This window comes from Cupressus sempervirens, chromosome 3 (genome assembly GCF_028749045.1).
Source record: "Cupressus sempervirens isolate cs-2001-9-10 chromosome 3, ASM2874904v1, whole genome shotgun sequence".
Taxonomy (NCBI): Eukaryota; Viridiplantae; Streptophyta; class Pinopsida; order Cupressales; family Cupressaceae; genus Cupressus; species Cupressus sempervirens.
In genome coordinates this window covers 675,365,151-675,387,541 of record NC_143120.1, presented here as the reverse complement: position 1 = coordinate 675,387,541, position 22,391 = coordinate 675,365,151, and the positions used below count along the sequence as shown (strand labels likewise).

The following is a 22,391-nucleotide window of genomic DNA, read 5'->3' as shown; positions in this document are numbered from 1 at the left end:
CAACAATTTCCCCTTAGTGTTATCATAGGATATTCAAACCTATGATCAAGCTCTATTACCACTTTTTACAAGTTAAAGTTGTTGTTGTTCCAAAAATTGAACTTTCAATGCCTAATAGAACTACTTGTTAAGAAAAAAATCAGCTCACCCCTCGAGATTCATGACAAGGGCTTAACTTCCTCCTACGTACTATAAGTTGAAGGGTTGTATCAGGCATTGATAGATCAGTCTTTTGGTGTAAAGACAACTGCATTCTAACAATGGTATCAAAATTTGGTCATAAGTTGGAATCCTCAGATCCTCGAGTAACATTGAGCGGGAGATTGTTATAAATTTGTTCAGCACTCCCCTCGAGATTCATGACAAGGGCTTAACTGCCTCCTATGTACTACAAGTTGAGTGGTTAATCAATGCCACGAATCCTAAAGGGGAATGCTGGACACATCATTGCTCTAGCTACCTCACTAACTGATCTATGTGTAATTTTTGTTGTTCCATTCTACTGTGGTGTTTTAAGGGCTGCAAGTTATCTCTTGATTGCATTACGCTCATAATAGATGTTAATTTCATTTTAAAGGAATTCCCCTTCTCTATCCAATCTTAAACACGTTATCTTCAATCTCAATTCATTCTCTACTCTATTCTTGAATAAATTGAACTTCTCAAAAGCTTCATAATTTTCTTTAAGAAATGCTACTCATGTCATCCTTGTAAAATCATTAATAAAAAACATAAAGTACCTTTCTCCATAGATTCTCTAGTTCTCCTAGGACCACTTAAATAGAAATTCCTCTTTTCTTTTTCTTTTTTTCTCCTTTTTCCTTTTTTTTATTTTTTATTATTTCTCCTCTAATTTTCGTCACTTTTCTCTCTCCTCTAGTTTTTTTTTTTTTTTTTAAATTTTTTTTGTTTTTGCCAATAATTTTTCCATGCAAGATGCTCCTGCATCAAACTCCCCTGGTAGATACAAAAGTGTGTCCCACACTTGGACGCCAAAAAGAATCTACAACCATCTTCATCTTCAGCAAAGGCTTCCACCTCAATAGGGAAAACAAAACCACCATGCAAATCCTCCACATCTGCATTACTCTATCAAACACTAGAATCTCAACCATCCAATCAACATGCTCATTCCCAGGAACAAACTGAACATAATGCTTCATTAGCAAACTCCCATTCACATCAACAACTAGTGAATCCACACCAGCAGCAACAAACCCCGCATCAACAACAACAAACTTCATATCAGCACCAACATGTAGATCTCCATCAATACATGCCAAACTCTCAACACCAGCAACCTCATTGCTCACAACAAGATGCTCTACAATACATAACTCACTTCCAACAACCGGATCATCCATGACCAAGTGCTCTGCAACATTCAAGTCACCACTAACATCAACTAGATCATCCACGACCGAGTGCTCCACAATCTCCATGTCAGACTCAACCAACTGATCATGAAAACCAATCTCTGTCCCAACATCAACAACATTAGGAATATCTTCAGCAACAACCTCTAGTTGCTCTGCAGGTTTTGCATCAGACTCCACAAACTGATTAGCAAAACCATCCTCTTCCACCTCAACCTTGTGATGCCATCTTCTCTCAGGAACCTCCTTAACTTGATCATCCAATCTATCATCCAACCGAGAAATCATCTCAGAAAAATTCCTCTCCACTATATCATGGATTTTGGCAATCATCTTAGGGTCCAATCCTCTTGGAGCCATCTTCCAAGATCTTCGTAAACCCTTTGCAACAAATCCTTCCTACGCTCCTTGTGACAACCTTGAATTGTTTGCAAGTCAGATCGCAACCTGCCACCTCGCAGGAACAATCAGGAACCACATCACAAGTCTAGGACAACGAATTTGCAATCCACAAGCTCTGATAAACTTTGCCCAACCAAGGTCCTGGTACAAACTGCCTCACACTTCGGCGATCTGCTTGTACACTCAGGATCTCCCGCTTTGATACCACTGATAGAGGGCCACACCACCCTTACCCACTCACAATCAAGAATGCAACAATATGGAGACCAATAAAAAAAATGCTTCACAAGAAATTTTATTATACTTGAAGATCCTTACAACACCCACAAGATGATATCAAGCTTCTCCTTGAGCTTCCACTCCTCGAGCTTCTCCTTGAGCTTCTTCTCCTCAAGCTTCCCCCTTGAGCTTGATTACAAATGATAATAAGCCTTGCTTAAATAGGCACTTCTAACCCAAGACATTACAAACACAACCAATGTGGGATAAAAGGTAAATACAACTATCTTTAAATAAATATTAAATTCTCACCCAAATATAACTAAGCACCCAACAAATATTAAATACATGATTGATCCAAAAATTTCTAGAATTTCCACCTACACACCTCGATTAATGGAATGACAACTATTTTCTTACTTTTCTATTTACGCCACCTACGCACCTTGAAAATAGAAATTCCTCTTTTCTTTTTCTTTTTTTCTACTTTTTCCTTTTTTTTTTTTTTTATTATTTCTCCTCTAATTTTCGTCACTTTTCTCTCTCCTCCAGTTTTTTTTTTTTTTCAATTTTTTTTGTTTTTGCCAATAATTTTTCCATGCAAGATGCTCCTACATCAAACTCAGAGTGGTGATGATGGTTCTATCTCTAAGAGCTATGTCAATGCATGGCACAATAAGCATAACCAATATGATTAGTCATCTCAGAGTTTTCATTCTTATCCTAGTGGGGGTAGTATTTAGTAGTCTAGTGCACCTAGACTGTAGTGAAATTTTGACGGAGAGTGTTTCTCATGTGGAAAATGCGAACACAAGTCATCCCATTTCCTTCAAGGGAAATCACAATTCTCAGATCAAAGACCTGTAGCTTTGGAACTTATGATTAGAGACATGGGTAGGTCCTAGAGAGTGTTCTTAGTGGAGTCATATCCTCTTACAATGGGAAAGTTTTACTTTTCTTGTAGGCTTCCAGGAGTAAGCCTAAGTCTGGGGGGGTGGATGTAGTGCCTGCCCCTAGTTAGCATTTTATTATTATTGCTAAACTCTTTTAGGCTTGATGATTTTTATCAACATTAGGATAATTTTATGATTCAAAAACCTTAATAATTATTATACTTTGTAAATACATAAACTCAACTTTGTTTGAAATCGAGAACTTTAGTAAATCTAGTAACTAGAAAAATGGAAACTTGAAATATATAGTAAAATTAAACCTTTTTGTTTTCAAAATGTAATATATTGAGAAAACTACATTGTATGTTTTGTATAAGAGGTGTATCTTATGTTTTGGCTTTGGGTTGACTAGAGTGTTGACCAGTTATAAGACATCTACCAGAGGCTTGGGAGTTATGTATTTGTGATATTATGATGTTTTGATCTCGATCATTTAAACTCAACCATGGTAATATATCTGATATGCTCTATGATGAATTTGAATTTATTATTCATTATTGCTTTCTAGTGTTCTTGTGTGAAGCTTGTTAAAAGTAAAGGATCTCTAATAGATAAACAATCACAAATATGTGTCTTATAAATTTAGAATCAAATAAGCAGAATAACGTTACTTATCTTCTTTGTATTTGTAGCAGGTTCTTGAACTCTTCCTTCTTCAGCAATGAACACTTTACTGGATCATCGTAAGATAGATATTTTAAATAGCAATAGCAATGATATAATGTCGATTTGATTCTGTAGGTACTTGTATGCTTGTAATGATGCTTTCACTGTAGTCCAGATATATATATATATATATAAGGAAGAGGCATGACTCTGAAGAGTCATGTCTGTTTAGAGGCATATTTAGTTAACAAGTAATGGTTCCAACAGAGTTTGTAAACTGCCCAATAACAACACAATATTAAATCAATGCCAAGGCACATGTGTTGAATACCCGACTTAAGTAAAGTAACCTTGACTTGGGTGATATTAATATCACAAGTTGTGAGCAATATAACACCTGACAATAACATTAGTCAATGGAAATATGAAACTCGAAAATAGCATCAGTCAGTGGAAAATTTATGAAACATGACAATAGCATCAAACACATGTAATATGAAACCTGATAATGGCAATGATATCAATTACAAGTAATATGACTAATTAAGTTGGTCCATCATCATGCACTTATTTTGTCAAAACTTCATATACATAACAGAGATGTATGTACATGTACATGTATGCATAAATCAGTATGAATACATGTATGTATATATATGTCTTTGTAATGTATATTAGACAGTGGTGCATAGCTATATCTTTGTGATGTAGATATCAGAACATGAATTGCTTATATCTCTGAAATGTAACTGCAAATAATAACATCATATAAGATTCAGGTTTTGCCTCTCTTGATGCTAACCATCAACACTACCTCTTTAGCTAGGGAGAAGAAAAAAATTAGTCAGAGCCATCTAATAAGCAATACTGCATGAATAGTAAATGATCTTGACTTGCACTTAAGCAATGTCTAGAGATAACACATATAATCTCTACTTGCACTTAAGCAATGTCTAGAGATAACACATATAATCTCTACTTGCACTTAAGTAATGTCTAGAGAAAAAGGCCAAGAATAATCTCCACTTGCACTTAAGCAATGTCTAGAGAAGCCCCAGAAAATAATCTCTACTTGCACTTAAGCAATGTCTAGAAGAGCCCCAGAAAATAATCTCTACTTGCACTTAAGCAATGTCTAGAGAAGCCCAAAAATAATCAACTATTTACAAGATTGTCACCTTGTAAATAATTTTCCATAATTGAATATGTACATGAAAGATTGTCACCTTTCATTACATATAAAATAATAACTAGAGGAAGTAAATGAACAACTCTTTTATTTCAAAAAAAATTCATTAAAAATAATCATACCAAGTCTTTCCTTGAAATATTTCAATTTTACTTTAGCAAGAGGTTTGGTAAGGATATCAGCCATTTGATATTTGTACATATATATTCCAATTGGATGAATCCTCAATTGACCATATCTCTGATTTAATGAAATGGAATTTCAATGTGTTTAGAGCGATTGTGAAACATAGGGTTAGAAGAAAGCTTGATACAACTCTGATTATCACAATAGATCACGATGGGCTTAAAAGGTCTTTTGAAGAGATCAGAGAGAAAATTTTGGAGCCATACTGCTTCTCTAGAACATAGGGAATATGCAATGTACTTAGCTTCAGTAGAACTCAAGGCCACAAAAGTTTATTTTCGACTAGTCCAAGGGATCATACTAGATCCAAGACTGAAACAATATCCTGAAGTACTCTTGTGCTCAATAGAACTTCTAGCCCAATTAGAATCTAAATATCCAGATAGCTCAAAATTAACTTTTTCATATTTGATTCTCATTCCAATAGTAACTTTTAGATACCTCATTATGTATTTAGCTGCCTACAAATGTATCTTCTTAGGTGTGCATATGAACTAACTCAAAGTATGATTTGCATAAAAAATGTTAGTATGAGTATTAATCAGGCACATTAAGGATCCAATAAGTAGAATCCACATCTTCAAATTCATTCATATCATCTTTTAGTTTGTGTAAGTTTATCTCCATAGGTGTAGCAGCTGGTTTGCATTCCATCATACCAAACTTGGTTAATATGTCAATTGTGTATTTTTCTTGATTTAGTATAATGCACTTGTCTAGCTGCCAAATTTTTAATCCCAAAAAATAGTGAAGTAACCCTAGATCTTTCATTTCAAATTTAGCAGAGAGATCTTGTTTACATTTTCAAATATGTGGAGTCTATCTATGACATATGGCTGTTTGATATTTTGAATAAATCTAGTTTTTATGCTACTTATTGTGTTATAATTTGTAGCTATACAATATTTTAAGAGTCTAGTGTTTTTGAAAATAAATGGTTGCATTCATTTGTTTTACTTATGGCTTCTTTCGTTTTTACGTAATGTAGTGAAATTTGCCATTGTAATTCTCATGCATTTTTTTTTGGGCTCAGCTTGCAACTTTAACAGGTCATACAAAAGAGATGAAATAAATAGATAAACATTTTGTCTCAGAGCATAAATTAAAAAGGATGCTTGAATTAAGAAAAAATAGTGACTACTATTCCTCTCTGAATCACTAGATATTGCTTGCTAAAAGCATTTCAATTGATTGTTTGCTTTTATCCAGAGATGTAGACAAAGAAATTCATAAAACTTGCATTGCAATGGAACTAAATTTGAGAAGTGGAATATCTTTTGTTGAAGATATTAATCAATGGGTAAAAAAGATCAATGAAAGAGGAAACATGTTGACCACTTGCATGTTGACGATACAAATTGTAGGCATAACCCTTATCTGCATGTCATTTTCACTTACTGAAGAATCTTGCATGCTCAGTCTCCTTCATGTTGACTAGGTGGAGGTTAAAACTTAACATCTAGAATTTGCAATTAATCCTTGTTAAATTGCACCATATTGGAAGGAGTTATCAGTGGGAGGTGTCACAAATTGGCTACTAAATTGGAATCGTTGATCACATTGGAAGAATGGCATCACAAGAAGAGAGAACCATCTGTGAATCACATATTGACCTCATGAAAAAAATATTCTAATTGAGTGCACAACATGTGGAAGTAGAAGAGTTAAGAGTAGATCAATGTTAGCTTTCTTCTTGTTTCTTGCAAGTTGCATGTGGAAGAAGACTGGAAGATTTTCTATTGAGAAGTTGGGAGCTCAAGAGTATTGGTGATTAATTTAGCCTTGTGTAGGGCTTACTCAATCTCATTTAGCATACCCTCACCTAGGGCATCCTCACTCTGATACCGAATGTTGAAAGATTAAATGTAGGGAGTTTTGAATGGAAAACACTTCAATGAATTTATCTCTGGCATATTGGTGGTTGTTACCTTATAGGCTTTTAGAAATAATCAATGCTATGCTATTGTATTATCAACATAAGCAATACATGCCTATGTATATAGAGTATGTCTAAAATTATACTATTTATAACTTGTCATTCTGTATAGTCAAGAGAAATATACCTTCACTATTTCTATCAAGAGCCATCCATGGACTTTAAAGATTACATACATAATTCCCATTCACCAATAAATACAAGAGCATCCAATGAAAAAAAACTTTTTTAGGCTTTGTGGCTTGGTGCCATTAAAAGACAAGAATGAACTGCCAATTGGACTCCTGCCATTTTATAGACCAATTTTTATTCAATGCTTTCAAGATAGATGAGTCCTCTTTAATCATGCTATAAATATTTCTAGTATTGGTGTCTGTAAAATCATATCCATCTTTCCATTTGATCTCTTTATAAATTTATGGATTACAAACTAGCTTACCTAGAAAGAAAGATCCTGCCACTTTCTTAAGGATGGAATATGTTTTCTTATGGGTGACTGGGATATCAAATTTAGCCTTATGATCTTCCTCAATTCCCAACCTACTATTAATAAGAATATTGCTAATGGTCTTAATGCGTTATCACACCAAATCAAATTCCTCTCAAAATGGAGCCCACAGAAGATCAAGGAGCAATGATGCTTCAAGTAATTGTTCTCAATCCTCCTCATCAGTAGATATATTAGCTTTTAGTATTTGAAAGTCAATTATCCTTTATCTTATTGAGACAATGTTTGAACTTCCCAATGTTTAAGAGCGATGAAATTTTAAGAATTCTTTTAGATTTTATATAAGATATATTAGCAAACTAGGTATTGGTTGACTACAAGAATAAGCTGCTTCTTGCTCCCTTCTTCAAAACTCATGGCTCTGCTTCTTCCAATTTCCATTTGCATTTCTTGGCAGATTACATTGAAGAAATTGTTATGGTATGATTAAATCTTGGGCCATGGTTTAAGTTTTTCCTCATCCTTGATTTGGTGGAGCTGTTAACTCCAATATGACAAGTCTTCTCTTTTGCATTTCAAAGTTTTAAAGAGAGATGCCTCTGTGGAAATGGAATTCAAATATTTTCTAACTTGTGGGATCCTACCACTTTTAACTAGAAATCAAGGCAACTTATGTCCCAATTTGGTCTTTCCCCGACAAACAAGATTTCTCTCTAGACAATCCAACATATTATTCCTCCTAACCTTTCTACAATACTTTCCACCCTATTTCATGATAACTTCCTCAAGGGTTAGAAGTGGATCAATGAACAAAGCTTCAGAGTATTCCTTGTAAAAACTATTACAGAATCCTTTCATCAATTCCCTCCTCTTCCTGGATCTTAACCTCAAATCATTGCAAGTTCAAACCTTCAATCGGACCAAATGGAACAAGTTAAGTTCTCTACTTTGGAGGTCTATAGCTAATGCTCAAGCCTAGAAAATCACCTAAGAAATCCTACATGCCGAAGTCCCTATTGGTGATCGACTGTCCATTATTTTTCCACTCTTAACTACTCCATCTGCTCCAAAAAGAAGACTACTAAATGTTTCCTTTTGGTTCCGCCCTCATGCCCAACATCTTTGGATATTTCTATTCCCCACCCTCCCTGCTCTTTGTCCTCATGCTTGGTCCTGGATAGCTGCTCTTCTTAAGCTTTACCCACATGGTGTCATCATTTCTCAAAGCTTTCTACACGTTATCATTAAGCTCATTTAGAATTTTTATTGTACTGTTGCCTTTCCTCCTCTGTTTTATCCCCTGCAAATGGAAGTTCTAATTATCTGTACTACATTCTTTGCATGTATCCTTAATTAATAGTCTACTCTTTAGTCTAAGTCAAAGCTGAAAATTACCTTGGTTGACCTGCATGATCAAAGTAGTACATTTAAAGCCCATACTAAAAGATAACAAATTTTAGACTGGCAATAGTGTCAACCTAACAAGAAGATGTGGATTTTTAGTTTTCACTATTCTTAATAATGAATTTCCAAGATGTGCGCACTTCATTTGATCTTCATTCACTCCTTCCATTTGTACTCTATTCTTCCCCTCCTCCCTTTTGTATGACTTTTCTTTATATATACTATATCTTGTGTCTCTATCTATAGTCACATCTTTACCTAATCCATCATTTATCTTAGTAAACAAACATTATATGATTTATTAAATCAATAAATATTATTATGATTGCTATTATATTTTATTATTTTATTAATATCAATTACTAGATAAGTTTAAATTTTTAATTTAAACTTATCTAATGGTGAACACTAATAAATAAATTATATTTTTATTTAATATTTGATTTATATCTCAACATAATGATATATACATGCAATTATCTTGGGAGAGGGGATATTACAATCCTACCCTCCCAAGATTGCTTGTCCTCAAGCAATATAATTCTTGTTTAATTTCTAAGTTTGAACTCAACGCAACAACCATGAGTAGCTTCATAACTTTTGAACTTGTGTTACATATTATTGAACTTGATTGGTTATATGCTAATTAGATTGGTGAATGAAAGATTAACTCCTTTACCTTATAGGATGGTAAGATGATGCTCTGATACCACTGTAATTTCCCCTCTTCTAGATTAGGATCGAATGCTATACCCTACAAGAAATGGTTAGTCTGATATCAAAAATTGCATGTAAAACATGTTATAAACATTGAATTAGTAAATATGAATCGAAAATTCTATCCAGACTACCCTACCTAATCCCTCAGAAGAGAGCTTTCTCAAAACACCTAACCCTTTAATGAGAACTATATCTCGATTAGATGATTATCATCAAAAGAGCATCTTCCTTAGGCCTCTTTGGGATCTTTGGAAACATTACCTGGTAGAGATCCCACCTCTACCAAGTCTTTAATCTCTGACATATGCATATGTTTGACCGCTACAATATATATTGTCTCTAAGAGATTATCTATAAATCTCTCTCTGGGTTCCAGTTTGGAATCCCAACATTCCATTAAGAATGCCCTCTACTCTTTTGAGTTCTCCTTATGAGAAAATCAACATCCATAGTTGGATGCCCTCTACCAAGATTAACTTGGTCTCTATAAGAACTATAAAATTCTCTTATGTCTATCATTAGTAAACATTCTCTACATTGGCTATGTCAAGTTCAAATATATAAATATCAAATATTACATACCTTCAATTCTTCTTGAAATCTACAACTATGTATGTCCCTTTAATATATACAATCCTTTATCTTTAGATATTAACTATCAACTTTGTAGCTTACTGCAATACACCTGTTAAGTATATCCACTAAATATGAATTAGTTATTGGTTTAATTCTTCCAGAGGTGTGATTTCCTTCCTTCGTATTCCTTAGATGATGCACGAGGGTCCATGTATTTTCATGGTGTGAACACCTATCGATATCTTTTCCTTATGTTATCACTTTTTTATACTCTTCATCATGTGATCATCTTTTTATCATGCAAGACTTGTTTGACAGAAGAGAAACCCTTGCTCATGTGGACAATACTCCATCTTTCCTCTCATATGGAGTCCTCTACATCTAAATCTCAATGTGAACTTTATCATTTTGTTGTCTATTCAATTCTTTTATCCAACTTAGTGCTTTATCTCTGCTCTCTATTATTATGTCTTCAAGTGATGTTGTGTTATAAGCTATAATGACTATGAATCGACCTTTTTTAATATATTTTTATCTTCTCCGAAGATTCTGACCGATGATCCTTGATATTTACGTTGGTAGGGAATGGAGGTTTATTCTCTACGTTGAAAGATGATGATTCTAATAGGTGAGCATATTTTGTGTGTCCTATCATGTATGATATGTATCTCATCTTCATTGTTAGCTTCCTTTGTATATATCATTGTTGTTCTTGTAGTTTCTTCCCTACAATATCCCATATGAGAGTCAAGGCCAGTTGATGAATTGTTGCATCATGGACTTCAAATGCAACTCTTTACATGACTGTAATATGCATTAAAACACTATTCGGCTCACATACGATGATTCTATTAATAATTGGATGAATGTACAAGCTTTTGTGTATAAATCTTTCCCATATTCTATTTCATTCTCTCGTCCATTGTCTCTTGTTTTTATGTGAGACTTCATTTGATCTTTATTCACTCCTTCCATCTGTACTCTGTTCTTCCCCTCCTCCCTTTTGTATGACTTTTCTATATATATACTATTTCATGCGTCTCTCTAAATAGTTGCATCTTTACATGATCCATCATTTATCTTGGTAACCAAATATTATATGATTTTTTAAATCAATAAATATTATTATTATATTTTATTATTTCATTAGTATTAATTATTAGATAAGTTTAAATTTAGTGAATTTCTAATTTAAACTTATCTAATGGTGAATACTAATAAATAAATTATATTATTATTTAATATTTGATTTATATCTCAACATAATGGTATATACATGAAATTATCTTGGAAGAGGGGATATTATAATTGGACAATATGTTGATCAAGTGTTGTGTGATATTGTGGACATTAGTAGTTGTCACATATTACTTGGTAGACCTTGTAAGTATGATTGCAGGGCAGTGCATGATTGTGTCAAAAATGTGTTTATTGTTGAGAAGGGTGGAAGGAAGCATTCCTTGATTCCTTTGTAGAATGTAGAACTTGGTATGAGGAACCTAAGGTTTGGTAGTCAAGATGAGTTGTAGAATTCTTAAAAGGTTAGAGATCAACATGGAAAATAGACATGTTGCACACCAAAGACACATGTGCAGATGACAATTGTAGGAAAGGAGTTGCATTAGTGGAATGAAGGAAAAAGGGTATGAGTTGATAATATGGAGGACATGTATGTGAAGAACTAGTTTGGGGTTTATGCGTTGAACCCTAAAATATGTTTGTCCAACTAGATTGAGAACATATTTTTATTGCATATGTGGTGTCTAATGTAGGAGAATCCTAGGGTAGCCAGTAATCCTGAATGTAGGAGATTTGTGCTCAAATTTGTGAATTTATGTTTTGCACCATTGGGGATGTGTTTGAGGCATATTGGGGACCTTGTCCTAAGTGTGCATGAATTTTGGAGTAATTGTCTTGGAGTTGGAACCTTTTTGGTGGTTGTTGGTAACATGTTCCTAACTTACAGGAAGACCTTGGATATTGTATTTGCGAGATTTGATCTAAGGAAGTTGGCATGTGCACTCTTGGGTTTAGATAGTTGGATGGCATGTGGACCTATGGCTAAGAGTGTATACTCTCATTTGGTCGTATGAGTTAGTTATGCATTGTACTCTTGGGGCTTGTCCTAAGTATTTGGTATTTCATGTATTTGTTGCCAAGCCGATTGGTAGCTTGATGGTTTATTTACTCTAAGTGTTTATTTAAAATTTTTTTCTACGCTGACTTGTGGCTTAGTCTGGTAAAAGTAGAGGGTCTTATCTTGTCTTGAGTCATCATGGACCATTCAGTTTAGCATAATGTAGTTGAGAGGAGTGAATTTTAGCAAAGCTACTAGCTAAGTGTGGGCTTGATAGACAAGAAGGTTTCTTGGTTGCTTGCGAGTATAAGTTTAAATTCTTCTTGGGGTTTTCTACTAGATTGTAGATTTGGGCTAGTGGTTGGATCTTGTGAGGTCTTGCATAACTACTATAGTAATTTGCTGATGTATTTGGTCATAACCCAAAATGCCTTACAATCGGACATGTTGGATGAAAATCTTATGATTCAATTATTAGAATTGGAAAGGTTTTAGATCTAAATCTCTATGTTATTGTTATTCTTTTAATGTGTAGTTATTTGTTGGGGGCTAGGTCATCTCCTTTGGGGATACACCTGCCTTGTACAACACCAATATGACAATCTTGAAATTGTGCACCAAATCCAAGCATTTGTTCATTAAAAACTTCAATAAGTGCCTTACATCCTACTTATACCATTGTGGGAGATGGCCTTATAGCTTCCAAAAAAATTCACGTGTCCACAAATCAAAATAACCTTTCAACTTGTACAAAAATGTAAAAGTTTCCTTTTGCAAATTTCCAACATTTTTTGCAATGTCATAATAATTTGACAAATTTTCACCAAGACAATATATGACTCCTATTAACATGGCCAAATGACCATAAAACATGCAAATATCAATTCTATTACATCACATGGCCAAATTTGAACTTTGATTACCTATCGACTCTTGTTGACCGATGAACAAATAATGGAATAATGAAGCAAAAGCATGCCCAATGGTTACAACTTATTATTAAATGACTCCCAGATGCACCAAACAACTAAAGACACAATCAAGTCTAGTCTCAGAAGAAATTGGGAAAAAGGGCTTTTATAAAGGCAACAAGAAGTGAAACAAAAATATTAACAATAGAAGCCATGTGGTAAATGAGAACGATCTCCATACAAAATAACATGATAGAATTGTATCAAGACCTGAAGAGTAGATTATTCTGAATCTTTCAACTCTCCTAATGTTTCTCTCTCTCTCACCTTTACAAAATCTTCCCCACCATAATCTTTGTAAATTGTGCTCTAAATTACCCCCATCTAATTTCTTAGTATAACTTTGTTTACTTTATTTATTTATTCTACCCATTTTTTTAACTTAACTTTCATCTTTTCTTTTAATTTTCTTAAGTACTATTATTTTTTCTAACATGCACAAATTCTAATAATATATATGGAAATTTAGTGTAATTAAATATACACATAATTTATTTATTTTTTATATAAATTTATTTTATGTATATTTTACTTTCTTCAATTTTAACTTGTTAAAGTGATATTTCATTTCAATGTTTGATTAAGATTATTATTATTTTATTTACATCTTTTATTTCTCTACTTAATATACTTAATATGCACAGCATTAATAATAAATAAAGTAAATTTAGTATAATAAAATATATAAATAACTTTCTTAATTTAATATTTATATGCATGAAAAATACAACACAAATCTACCTACCTACCTACCTATCTATCTATCTAACTTGAAACTCTTTCACATTTTTAAGAGAATCTATTTACTTTTTTTATATAAAAATAATCATTTTAATATATGCATTATATTTTTCTATATATTTGCTTTCATTAAACAATAAGTTTTATTTCTTTAATTTTTATCATTTAAAATTTGGTACTATAAATTTAAGCTTAGATTTCTTCAATTTTATATGGTTGTGGCCAGACAAAAACTTAAAATTAAATTGGAAGAAAATGCAAACAAATTTATTAAGTTTAATATATATGCATCAATCAAATTTTTTTTTAAAATTGTGTAACTTGTTACAATAAGTAAATAATTTAAATGGTTTAGAAATTATTTAGAATTCTCTTTTATTTTCTTTGGTCTTTCTATTTCAAGTGAGAGAAAGATTTCATTGCAAAGAATTCCTGCTTGATAAGATCTAAAGATGGTGATATTTAAAATTATTTATTTTAATTTATTAAAAAAATTTAAAAATTAATATTATTTAATCTTTTACATTATAAAATATTACACTCTTTTAGAAATATATAAATTATAAATTTTAATATAAATAAATTTAATAAAATATATGATAATCACTATATTATAATAATAAAATAATAGATTAAATTAAAAATATGTGTAATTTAATATATTGACATAAATGTTATAAATTATATTAAATAAATAATATAAATCACTCAAAAAGAGAAAAAATAAAAGAAGATGAAGGAGAAAAATAAATAAAAGGAGAAGGGAGAAAAAGAGGACAAGGGGAATTTTAGGTAATTTTAGGTATATGAAAATGGAAATGACTCAATTCTTTCACCATCCTTATAGAAGAACATTATTATTACAAAATTTTCCTATAACCATCGCATCTTATTAGAATGAAAATGCTAGTAATTTTATTTTCCAAAATTTAAATTGGATTATATGGATGTTCAACTAGAAGAAAGACAAAGTCTCAATACATTGCTTAGAATAGCTAGACTCGATATTTTGAGATTCTATAGAATAAATGAGTTTTACTATGCTAAATCTAATTTCTAAATTACAAATTAATTTTGAAAATGGTTGATTTTAAGACCATGATGTTGTTACCCTGCCATTTATTTTTATTTTTTAGAGTCAAGTTCTCAATCAAACCAATATGACTCAAATTTTATAAAAGTAAATAGTACTTCAAACTTATTTTTCAAAATTAATTTTAATTATTTGATTGTTCTACTCATTCTTACCTTCAAAAACGAACCTACGTGTATCAAAAATGGATTTAATTTGTTTAAGTAAATGCTCAAATTATTACAAATTCTAGCCTAAAGAATTAGAAACGCTAAAACCGAACATTCACAATCAAAGAAAGTTCAAGGTGCTTAAAAATGTTAAAGCAATAAGAAAGTCAAATTGGTAACTCTTCCCAGTTATTGATGCTAAAAAAAATGGAGCACACAAAACTTAATAGTTCTTAATGCTTCAAAAATGAGCATTCACAACCAATTTTATCAAAACCATGTAAAGCTCTTAAAAATAGAGCAGGCATAACTTAGTAGTTTCAAATGCATTTTGAATTTTACAATCAATCTCTATTCCAAGAAATTTTTGTGAAAACCTTGGAGATTTTCCCAGAACAGGATGCACAGTATAGATTAATTGGAATGAATATTGATTTCCATTGCTGTGATCAAACAAAAGCACTCGGCGGATTTTTGCTAATATCCTCGCTGTTCGGAATGCAGATGTTTAGAAACACCATGCGGGTTCATCAATGTCCCCTGATTAAACTTAAAGATATTGCGCTTCATTGACAACAAATTTATTTCAAGAGAAACATTGTAATAGTGTGTGAAATATCAGATCCCTAAAATTTCTCCTCACAGGATGTAACATTTGGGACTGCATACAATGAATTTATTATAAGGTTTTCAAAACTTTTTGAGTAGATGTAACCGACAGACACTTGGGGGATTTATTAAAGAGGCTTAGAAAATCTGTGAGAAAATGCACTTGTTGGGTTGAAGTCGAATGCTATAATCTCTGCAAAGTTTCTCATTGAAATTGTGTACCAATTTCATCCTTTGAAACATAGAATGGATATCAATCATAGATTGGTTAAAGTTTGATCACTTATAACGAAGCTTTTACTTTGGAATTGCTTACGGTAAACAAGACTGCAAAATGGGGAATCCCGTATAGGGAACGTGGGATTAGTTTGACCAAATGCCTCATAGAGACGCTAATGAGAATTCATTTGAATGTGGAGCTTCAAACAAAAGAGGTGAGCAGCTAATTGTTTGACATAATGTCTTCAAGAAGGTTGTGAATGTTTGATTGATTGCCAAGATTGCCTCATCAGGAAATGGCTGCAATGGACATGCATGCAGATTGTGGAAACATAGATTACACTGCAACTATTTGACTAAATGCCTCATAGAGAAACCGGCCCACCAAAAGCTATAAAAGCAGCGATGTCACAAGAAATGTCATAAGTGCAAGAGTTTTCATAAAATAAATGTGCTGAAAGCTTCATTATCTATTTCTCCCGTTCTTGTTGAGATCGGTGCCATGTCAAGAATCATTGGGAGCATGTTGCACAATAGATATTATACATGGGTACTCAGGATATGAAACGAAGAGCTTTGAATATCTTGCTATTAGCTTTGATGTCCGTAACAAAATGACAAATGTTGAATGGCACACCAACCATTTGACAAATTGCTCACGCTGAAAGCGCACGATACAAAAATTTGTCATACTAACTAGCACTTGTATCCCCAAAGGTCCAAGGGTCAAGCCGATTCGCAAGTCAAAGAAATTATGTGCAAATTTAGCAAAGCTATAACATCAAAGCCATTCTGTGCAGTTTCAAAGTTTCTTTATTTCCTTCTTTTCCCCTGAAATTTAAAGCGGAAGGATTATGTAAATGCTTATTACAGGTATTAGGCTAAGATGCTGGCCTCAAGGGACTAACAAATCAAAATATGAGTGATAACAGCTCTATTTTGAAAGAAACAAGACAATAAATTAATTAGCCAAGTTACACAAAGGACGATAGAGAACTTTTATTTACTAACAGTGAATCATGGTTAACTTCAAAGTTATAAACAATGCAGTATCAAAACAAAGATGGTATTAATCATAATTAACAAGAGCAAAAGTAAAATGAAGTCATAATGGGGTTGGGAGTTATCAACCAGAATAAGGATTCATCGGGATGCCGAAGGAAAGTGTTTTTAAATAAAGATATCTTGGTCTAGCATGAGGATTCAGAGGGTTTAGGACAACTGAATGAGGTTGAGGTTTTACTCGCTGTTCCCCCCTTTCTTTCTGATCTAAAATGTCAAACTCCAATTCCAGTAGAAAATTTAGATTGCTCCATGACTGAACATTATTTAGAGGAATGTTTTAACGAAAAAGATGAGTTATGTTCACAAGATCTTCAGAAATTCCAGGGAGATAAGGAGTCTTCAGATTCAGTGGGAATTGAGGTTGATCTTGGCATTGATAGATGCTTTGACCATTCTCAAACTTTGTCTCTTTCACAATCAGCCGCAGTCAATTTGACACCAAAAAAGATACCTAAAGTGAGGCAGAAAATCTAATAGGGTGATAACAAGAGAGGAGGTAGAAGCAGGCTTTCAATCCACTCTTGATGGAAATTTTTCTATCTTGACACGTTCGACAAGGAGAGCAAAAGTCTCTCCTTCTCAAAGATGAAGATTATTTCGTGGAATGTCAGAGGCATTAATGCCTCTGACAAGAGACAAAGAATCAAGAAACAGCTTGATTCTTCGAAGGCAGATATTATTATGTTACAGGAAACCAAGTTATCGCAGGGAAATTACAAAAAATCAATTATGACTTGAAAGGGTTGGTGCTCTGTTCATGTGCAGGGAATGGGTGCTTCAAGGGGTCTTGGCATCTTGTGGAATCCTAAGATAGTGCAAGTCTAGTTGATCCAACAGCAAGCAAATTGGCAATTGATAAAAGTCCAACATTTCCAACTTTCTTTTCATCTTTTTAATGTGTATGGTCCCTCTGCTACAGATGATAAGAGAAGGCTATGGAAAACTTTAACAGGTGTTATTCAGAGTATCCAGGTCCTAAATGTTATCATGGGTGGTGATTTTAATGCTATTCTCAATGCGGATGAAAAAATTGGAGGTATTTGCCCTCCAGCTAAGACCGTTCAAGACTTCTCCTCTTTCCTTTTGGATAATGATTTCTTAGATTTGATTCCTTATTCAGGTGGTTATACTTGGACTAATAAGCAAATGGGTTTCCATCAGATAGCTGAGAGGCTTGATAGATTTCTGATATCTCAGTTATGGAGAATTCAAAATTATAGTATTTCTTCAGCTATTTTGTCCTTCCTAGGCTCTGACCACTTCCCAATTGAGTTGTTAATAAATCTTCCTTCTTTGGCTTATCACAATCATAGGCCATCTTTCAAGTTTGAATGAATGTGGTTTAGACATCCCCAATTTCATCTTTTATTGAGGGAGTGGTGGTTAAATGCTCCACGTGTTATGGGCATCAAGATGTATCAGTTTTGGTCAAAACTCAAACATATGAAGACTCAGATAAAAAAATGGAATAAATTTGTTTTCAAAAATGTTTTCTTTGAGAAAGAGGTGGTCAAGCAAAAACTTTATTAGATTAACAATCATGTCATTCATCATGGTTTGGATAGTGATACCTTTTTGCAACAAAAACATCTACAAGAAGAGTGGGAGGAACTTTGTTCATGAGAAGAGGCTTATTGGAGACAAAAATCACGAGAGCTTTGGCTACAAGAGGGGGACAAAAGTACCAAATTTTTTCATGCTATTGCAAAACAAAAGCAGGCTTCAAGAACTATATTCTCTATCAAAGATTCAGATTCAGGCAATTCTATTCTTACTTTTGAAGGTATTCAACAGGAAGGTGTTAAATTTTTTAAAAATTTATTAGACCCTCAGGAGGCTGATTTTCCCTCACATCAACAACAAGAAGAGTTATTGAACAATATCCCAACTCTAGTTACAGCTCAGGATAATTGCATGTTGATGGCCCCATTCACTATAGTGGAACTCCATACTGTCGTGTTTTCCATTTCTTCGGATAAATCCCCAGGGCATGATGGGTTCTCAACCCTTTTTTTTCAAAGATGTTGGATTTTTATTTGTTGGGACCTCTTGGCAGCACTGGAGGAATCAAGGAAGAGTAAAGCCATGCTTTGTAATTTTAATACCACTAATATTGCCCTTATTCCTAAGGTCAAAGACCCTAAGACGTTTGTTGATTTTAGACCCATTTCATTGTGCAATGTGATCTACAAAATCTTTACTAAAGCTATTTACCTCAAATTGAAGAAATTAATTCCTAATCTTATTTCTCTGGAGCATGCGGGTTTTGTGCCAGGAAGGGAAGCATTGGAAGGTGCCTTGGTGGCACATGAAGCTCTACATTCCATTAAGACTCACCAAACTCAAAATTTTGTTATTAAGTTAGATATGATGAAAGCATATGATAGACTTCGTTGGGACTTTTTATTCAAAGTTTTGGACAAGTTTGGTTTCTTTGCTGCGTGGTGTAAATGGGTAAAAGCATGTATATCTGAAGCATGGTTCTCAATCATTATTAATGGTTCTCCAACTGGTTTTTTCTCTTCCTCACAAGGTATTAGACAAGGTGATCCACTATCTCCGATTCTATTTATCTTGATGGCAGAAGTGTTCAGTAGGTCAACTAAGTCCCAACAGGTGCAAGGAGTATGGAAAGGTGCTCTAATTGCAGGCACTTTGTTACACATTCTCTTTTTGCGGATGATACACTACTTTTTGGTTATGCCTCCATTCAAGAAGCAAGACAGATAAAGAGAACCCTCCAAGCTTACACACTAGCCTCAGGTCAGAAAGTTAATCAGCTCAAATCAAAAATTTATTTTTTCAACACAGTCTGTTTTGGCTTGCAAAATCCAAAATATTTTACAATTTCCAGTGGGTAAACTTCCATCAATGTACTTGGGAATTCCATTTTTTGTGGGAGCAAACAAAGTTGTTTACTGGAACAACATCATTGAGAGGATAAAACATAGACTTGTAGCTTGGAAAGCGAGATGGCTATCACTATCAGGGAGAATCCTATTAGTCAAAACAGTGTTAACAACAATTCCAAATTATTTTTTTGCTGTCTTGAATGCTCCTGCCTCTGTTATTAGCCAGATTGAGAAACTGATTAGAAGTTTTCTTTGGTCGGATAATATGTCTGGGGATAAGAAGATTCCCCTAATATCTTTAAAAGAGATGTCTCATTCTAAATCTAAAGGAGGGGTGGGCTTGCAAGAACTTCTAAGTAGAAATAAAGCATTTGGAGGAAAACTCGTTTGGTTTATGTATGAGAAACCAAATAGCAAATGGTGTTCTATTATGCGTAAGAAATATTTGGATATTGATGACCCATTGCATATCTTCACTTTAGCAAATCCTCCAAAGGGGTCAGCAATTTGAAATTTTATGATGGCTTCAAGAGAGGTGTTCTTCAACTACATCACGTGGGAAGTACATAGCGGGTTATCTGTTTCTTTTTGGGTAGATTCTTGGTTGGTCTTTCGACCTCTTGTGAACTCTTCCCAAGCTTTGGAGATCATGCATATCACTAACGAACATTGGGGCTCAAAATTGATTGATTTTGTGGTTGCAATTGAGTTACACTCAGGCAAGGGTATTTGGAAGGATCCGACATCCTTACCACTGGACAATAATCAATGTTCCTTTTTATTGGGAGTTTTTAAGGAAAGAAATATTTATTTTTCTCGAGATAAGGATGTAGTAAGATGGGCTCCTTCTAAAGATGGTAGGTACTATGTTAAAGAAGGTTATAAATCATTACAAAATCTAGTTGAAATTAGGCCCCCACATCGTGCTTTCAATCTTTGTTAGAATAATGTTGTGCTCCCCAAAGCAGGCTGTTTCACATGGCTTGCTTTAAAAAAAAGGATTTTAACTAGTGATAAATTGTCTAGACTTTCAATAGCTCTGCCATTTAAGTGTGTTTTGTGTGAAGAAACATGGGAGACTGCAGATCACATACTATTACAATGTCCTTATGTGCAAGAGTGCTGGTTACATGTGCTCAAGAAACTCAATTATGAGATGCCACTTCTGAACAGCTTGTGGAATCTTTTTCAATCATGGCCCTTGCTTTATCCTAAGTCAATGTTTCATGGTATTTCAAAGTGTGCTCCTTCAGCTATTTTTTGGGCACTTTGGTGGGAAAGAAACAAGCGTATCTTTCGTCATGTTTCTTCACATATGAGCAAGGTGCAAGATCAGATTGAGAAATCTATAGTCGAAAGCGTTAATTCTTCAATTGCTTCTGTTAGTTTTAATCACTATTTATCAGCTTGGGATAGTAGTATCATTCAGAATTGGAAAGCTATTCGCATTCCTATGGGTACTCATTCAAATCCAAAATTATCCGGCAAAGTTGATAGATCAAATGTCAAGTGGACTCCTCCATTATCTGGTTTTGTTAAGATAAACTTTGATGGTGCATCATGTGGAAACCCAGGCAAATCAGGAATTGGAGCTTGGATTAGAGATGAGTGTGGAAGGGTTTTAGCAATTAAATCTCAACCTTTACCTCCGGGGACAAATAATATGGCAGAGGCACACGCTTTGCTAGCTGGCTTAATACTAGCAAGAATAAATGGTTTTCATTCAGTTCATATTGAGGGTGACTCAATGATTATAATTAAAGCATGTCTCTCAAAAAATTCTTTCAATTGGAAAATTACTTATATCCTAAAATAGATTTTTGGGGTTATTGGATTCGTTTCGAAAGTATCAGATATCTCATATATATAGGGAACGTAATTCTGTGGCCGACTATTTAGCAAATACGGGATGTGATGATCAACATGTAGAATTTGTTGCCTCGGCTTCACATCCCAATCTTAATTCTCATCCAATTATGTTGTCTGCCTTTCTTGTTCTAGCAGAACTTTTTATCCAGGATTCAAATTAATGTTTCCAATTGCAGCCCTTTTTAGTTTGTGTTGTCATAGGGGAAATCTTTTGTGGACTGCTTTTCTTCTACTTATTTCTTTTGTATTTCAACGAGGAAATGGGGTTTTCTTTCTAGTTCTTTCCCCATGGAGTTATCAAACTAGCTATTTTAATATATAGTTTGAGGCCCCATCCACATTTGCCCAAAAAAAAAAAAAGTAAAATGAAGTCGAAATGAGAGGATGTTGAATTGTGTTGCTGTCTTCGAAGAACTATTCTACATCTTCCTTGTATTTTTTATGCAGACTGCAAAACATAATAAAGATTGAAGCAAAGTAGGATATGATTGCAAGTAAATACCAATATCATGTAGAATTAATTGCTCAAATGTCTTGGTTGAATGGTGTGAATAAGGAGATATAATAAATGCACAAGTTTGTTACGTTTGTTCTTTTGTTCTGTGAAAAGAAATGAGAGGCTACCTGCCAAATATTAAAGAATGTATGCTAGATTAGACGCAACATCAGGTATAAGATGTACTAAAATATGAAGTAATTTGTTGAACTTACTAAATAATCGTGAGATACCC

General features: G+C 33.6%; 1 protein-coding gene across 1 annotated transcript; it reads left to right on the top strand.

Annotated features, from left to right (window-relative positions):
- Window positions 1-17,524: 17,524 nt before the first annotated feature.
- Window positions 17,525-21,821, top strand: LOC149568530 (uncharacterized). The gene is made up of 5 exons (XM_089816737.1): window positions 17,525-17,608; window positions 17,705-17,711; window positions 17,859-18,059; window positions 20,859-21,517; window positions 21,645-21,821. Exons 1-5 carry the CDS (start codon window positions 17,525-17,527, stop codon window positions 21,819-21,821), a joined length of 1,128 nt encoding a protein of 375 aa, XP_089672863.1.
- Window positions 21,822-22,391: the final 570 nt, after the last annotated feature.

Excerpts from the sequence above, each read along its gene's own strand:
- LOC149568530 (XM_089816737.1), top strand. The coding sequence starts at position 17,525 with ATGAAGATTATTTCGTGGAATGTCAGAGGCATTAATGCCTCTGACAAG. Across the intron at positions 18,060-20,858 it reads AGATTTGATTCCTTATTCAG|AAACATGGGAGACTGCAGAT; the intron begins GTGGTTATACTT and ends TTTTGTGTGAAG. Across the intron at positions 21,518-21,644 it reads GAATAAATGGTTTTCATTCA|ATATCTCATATATATAGGGA; the intron begins GTTCATATTGAG and ends CGAAAGTATCAG.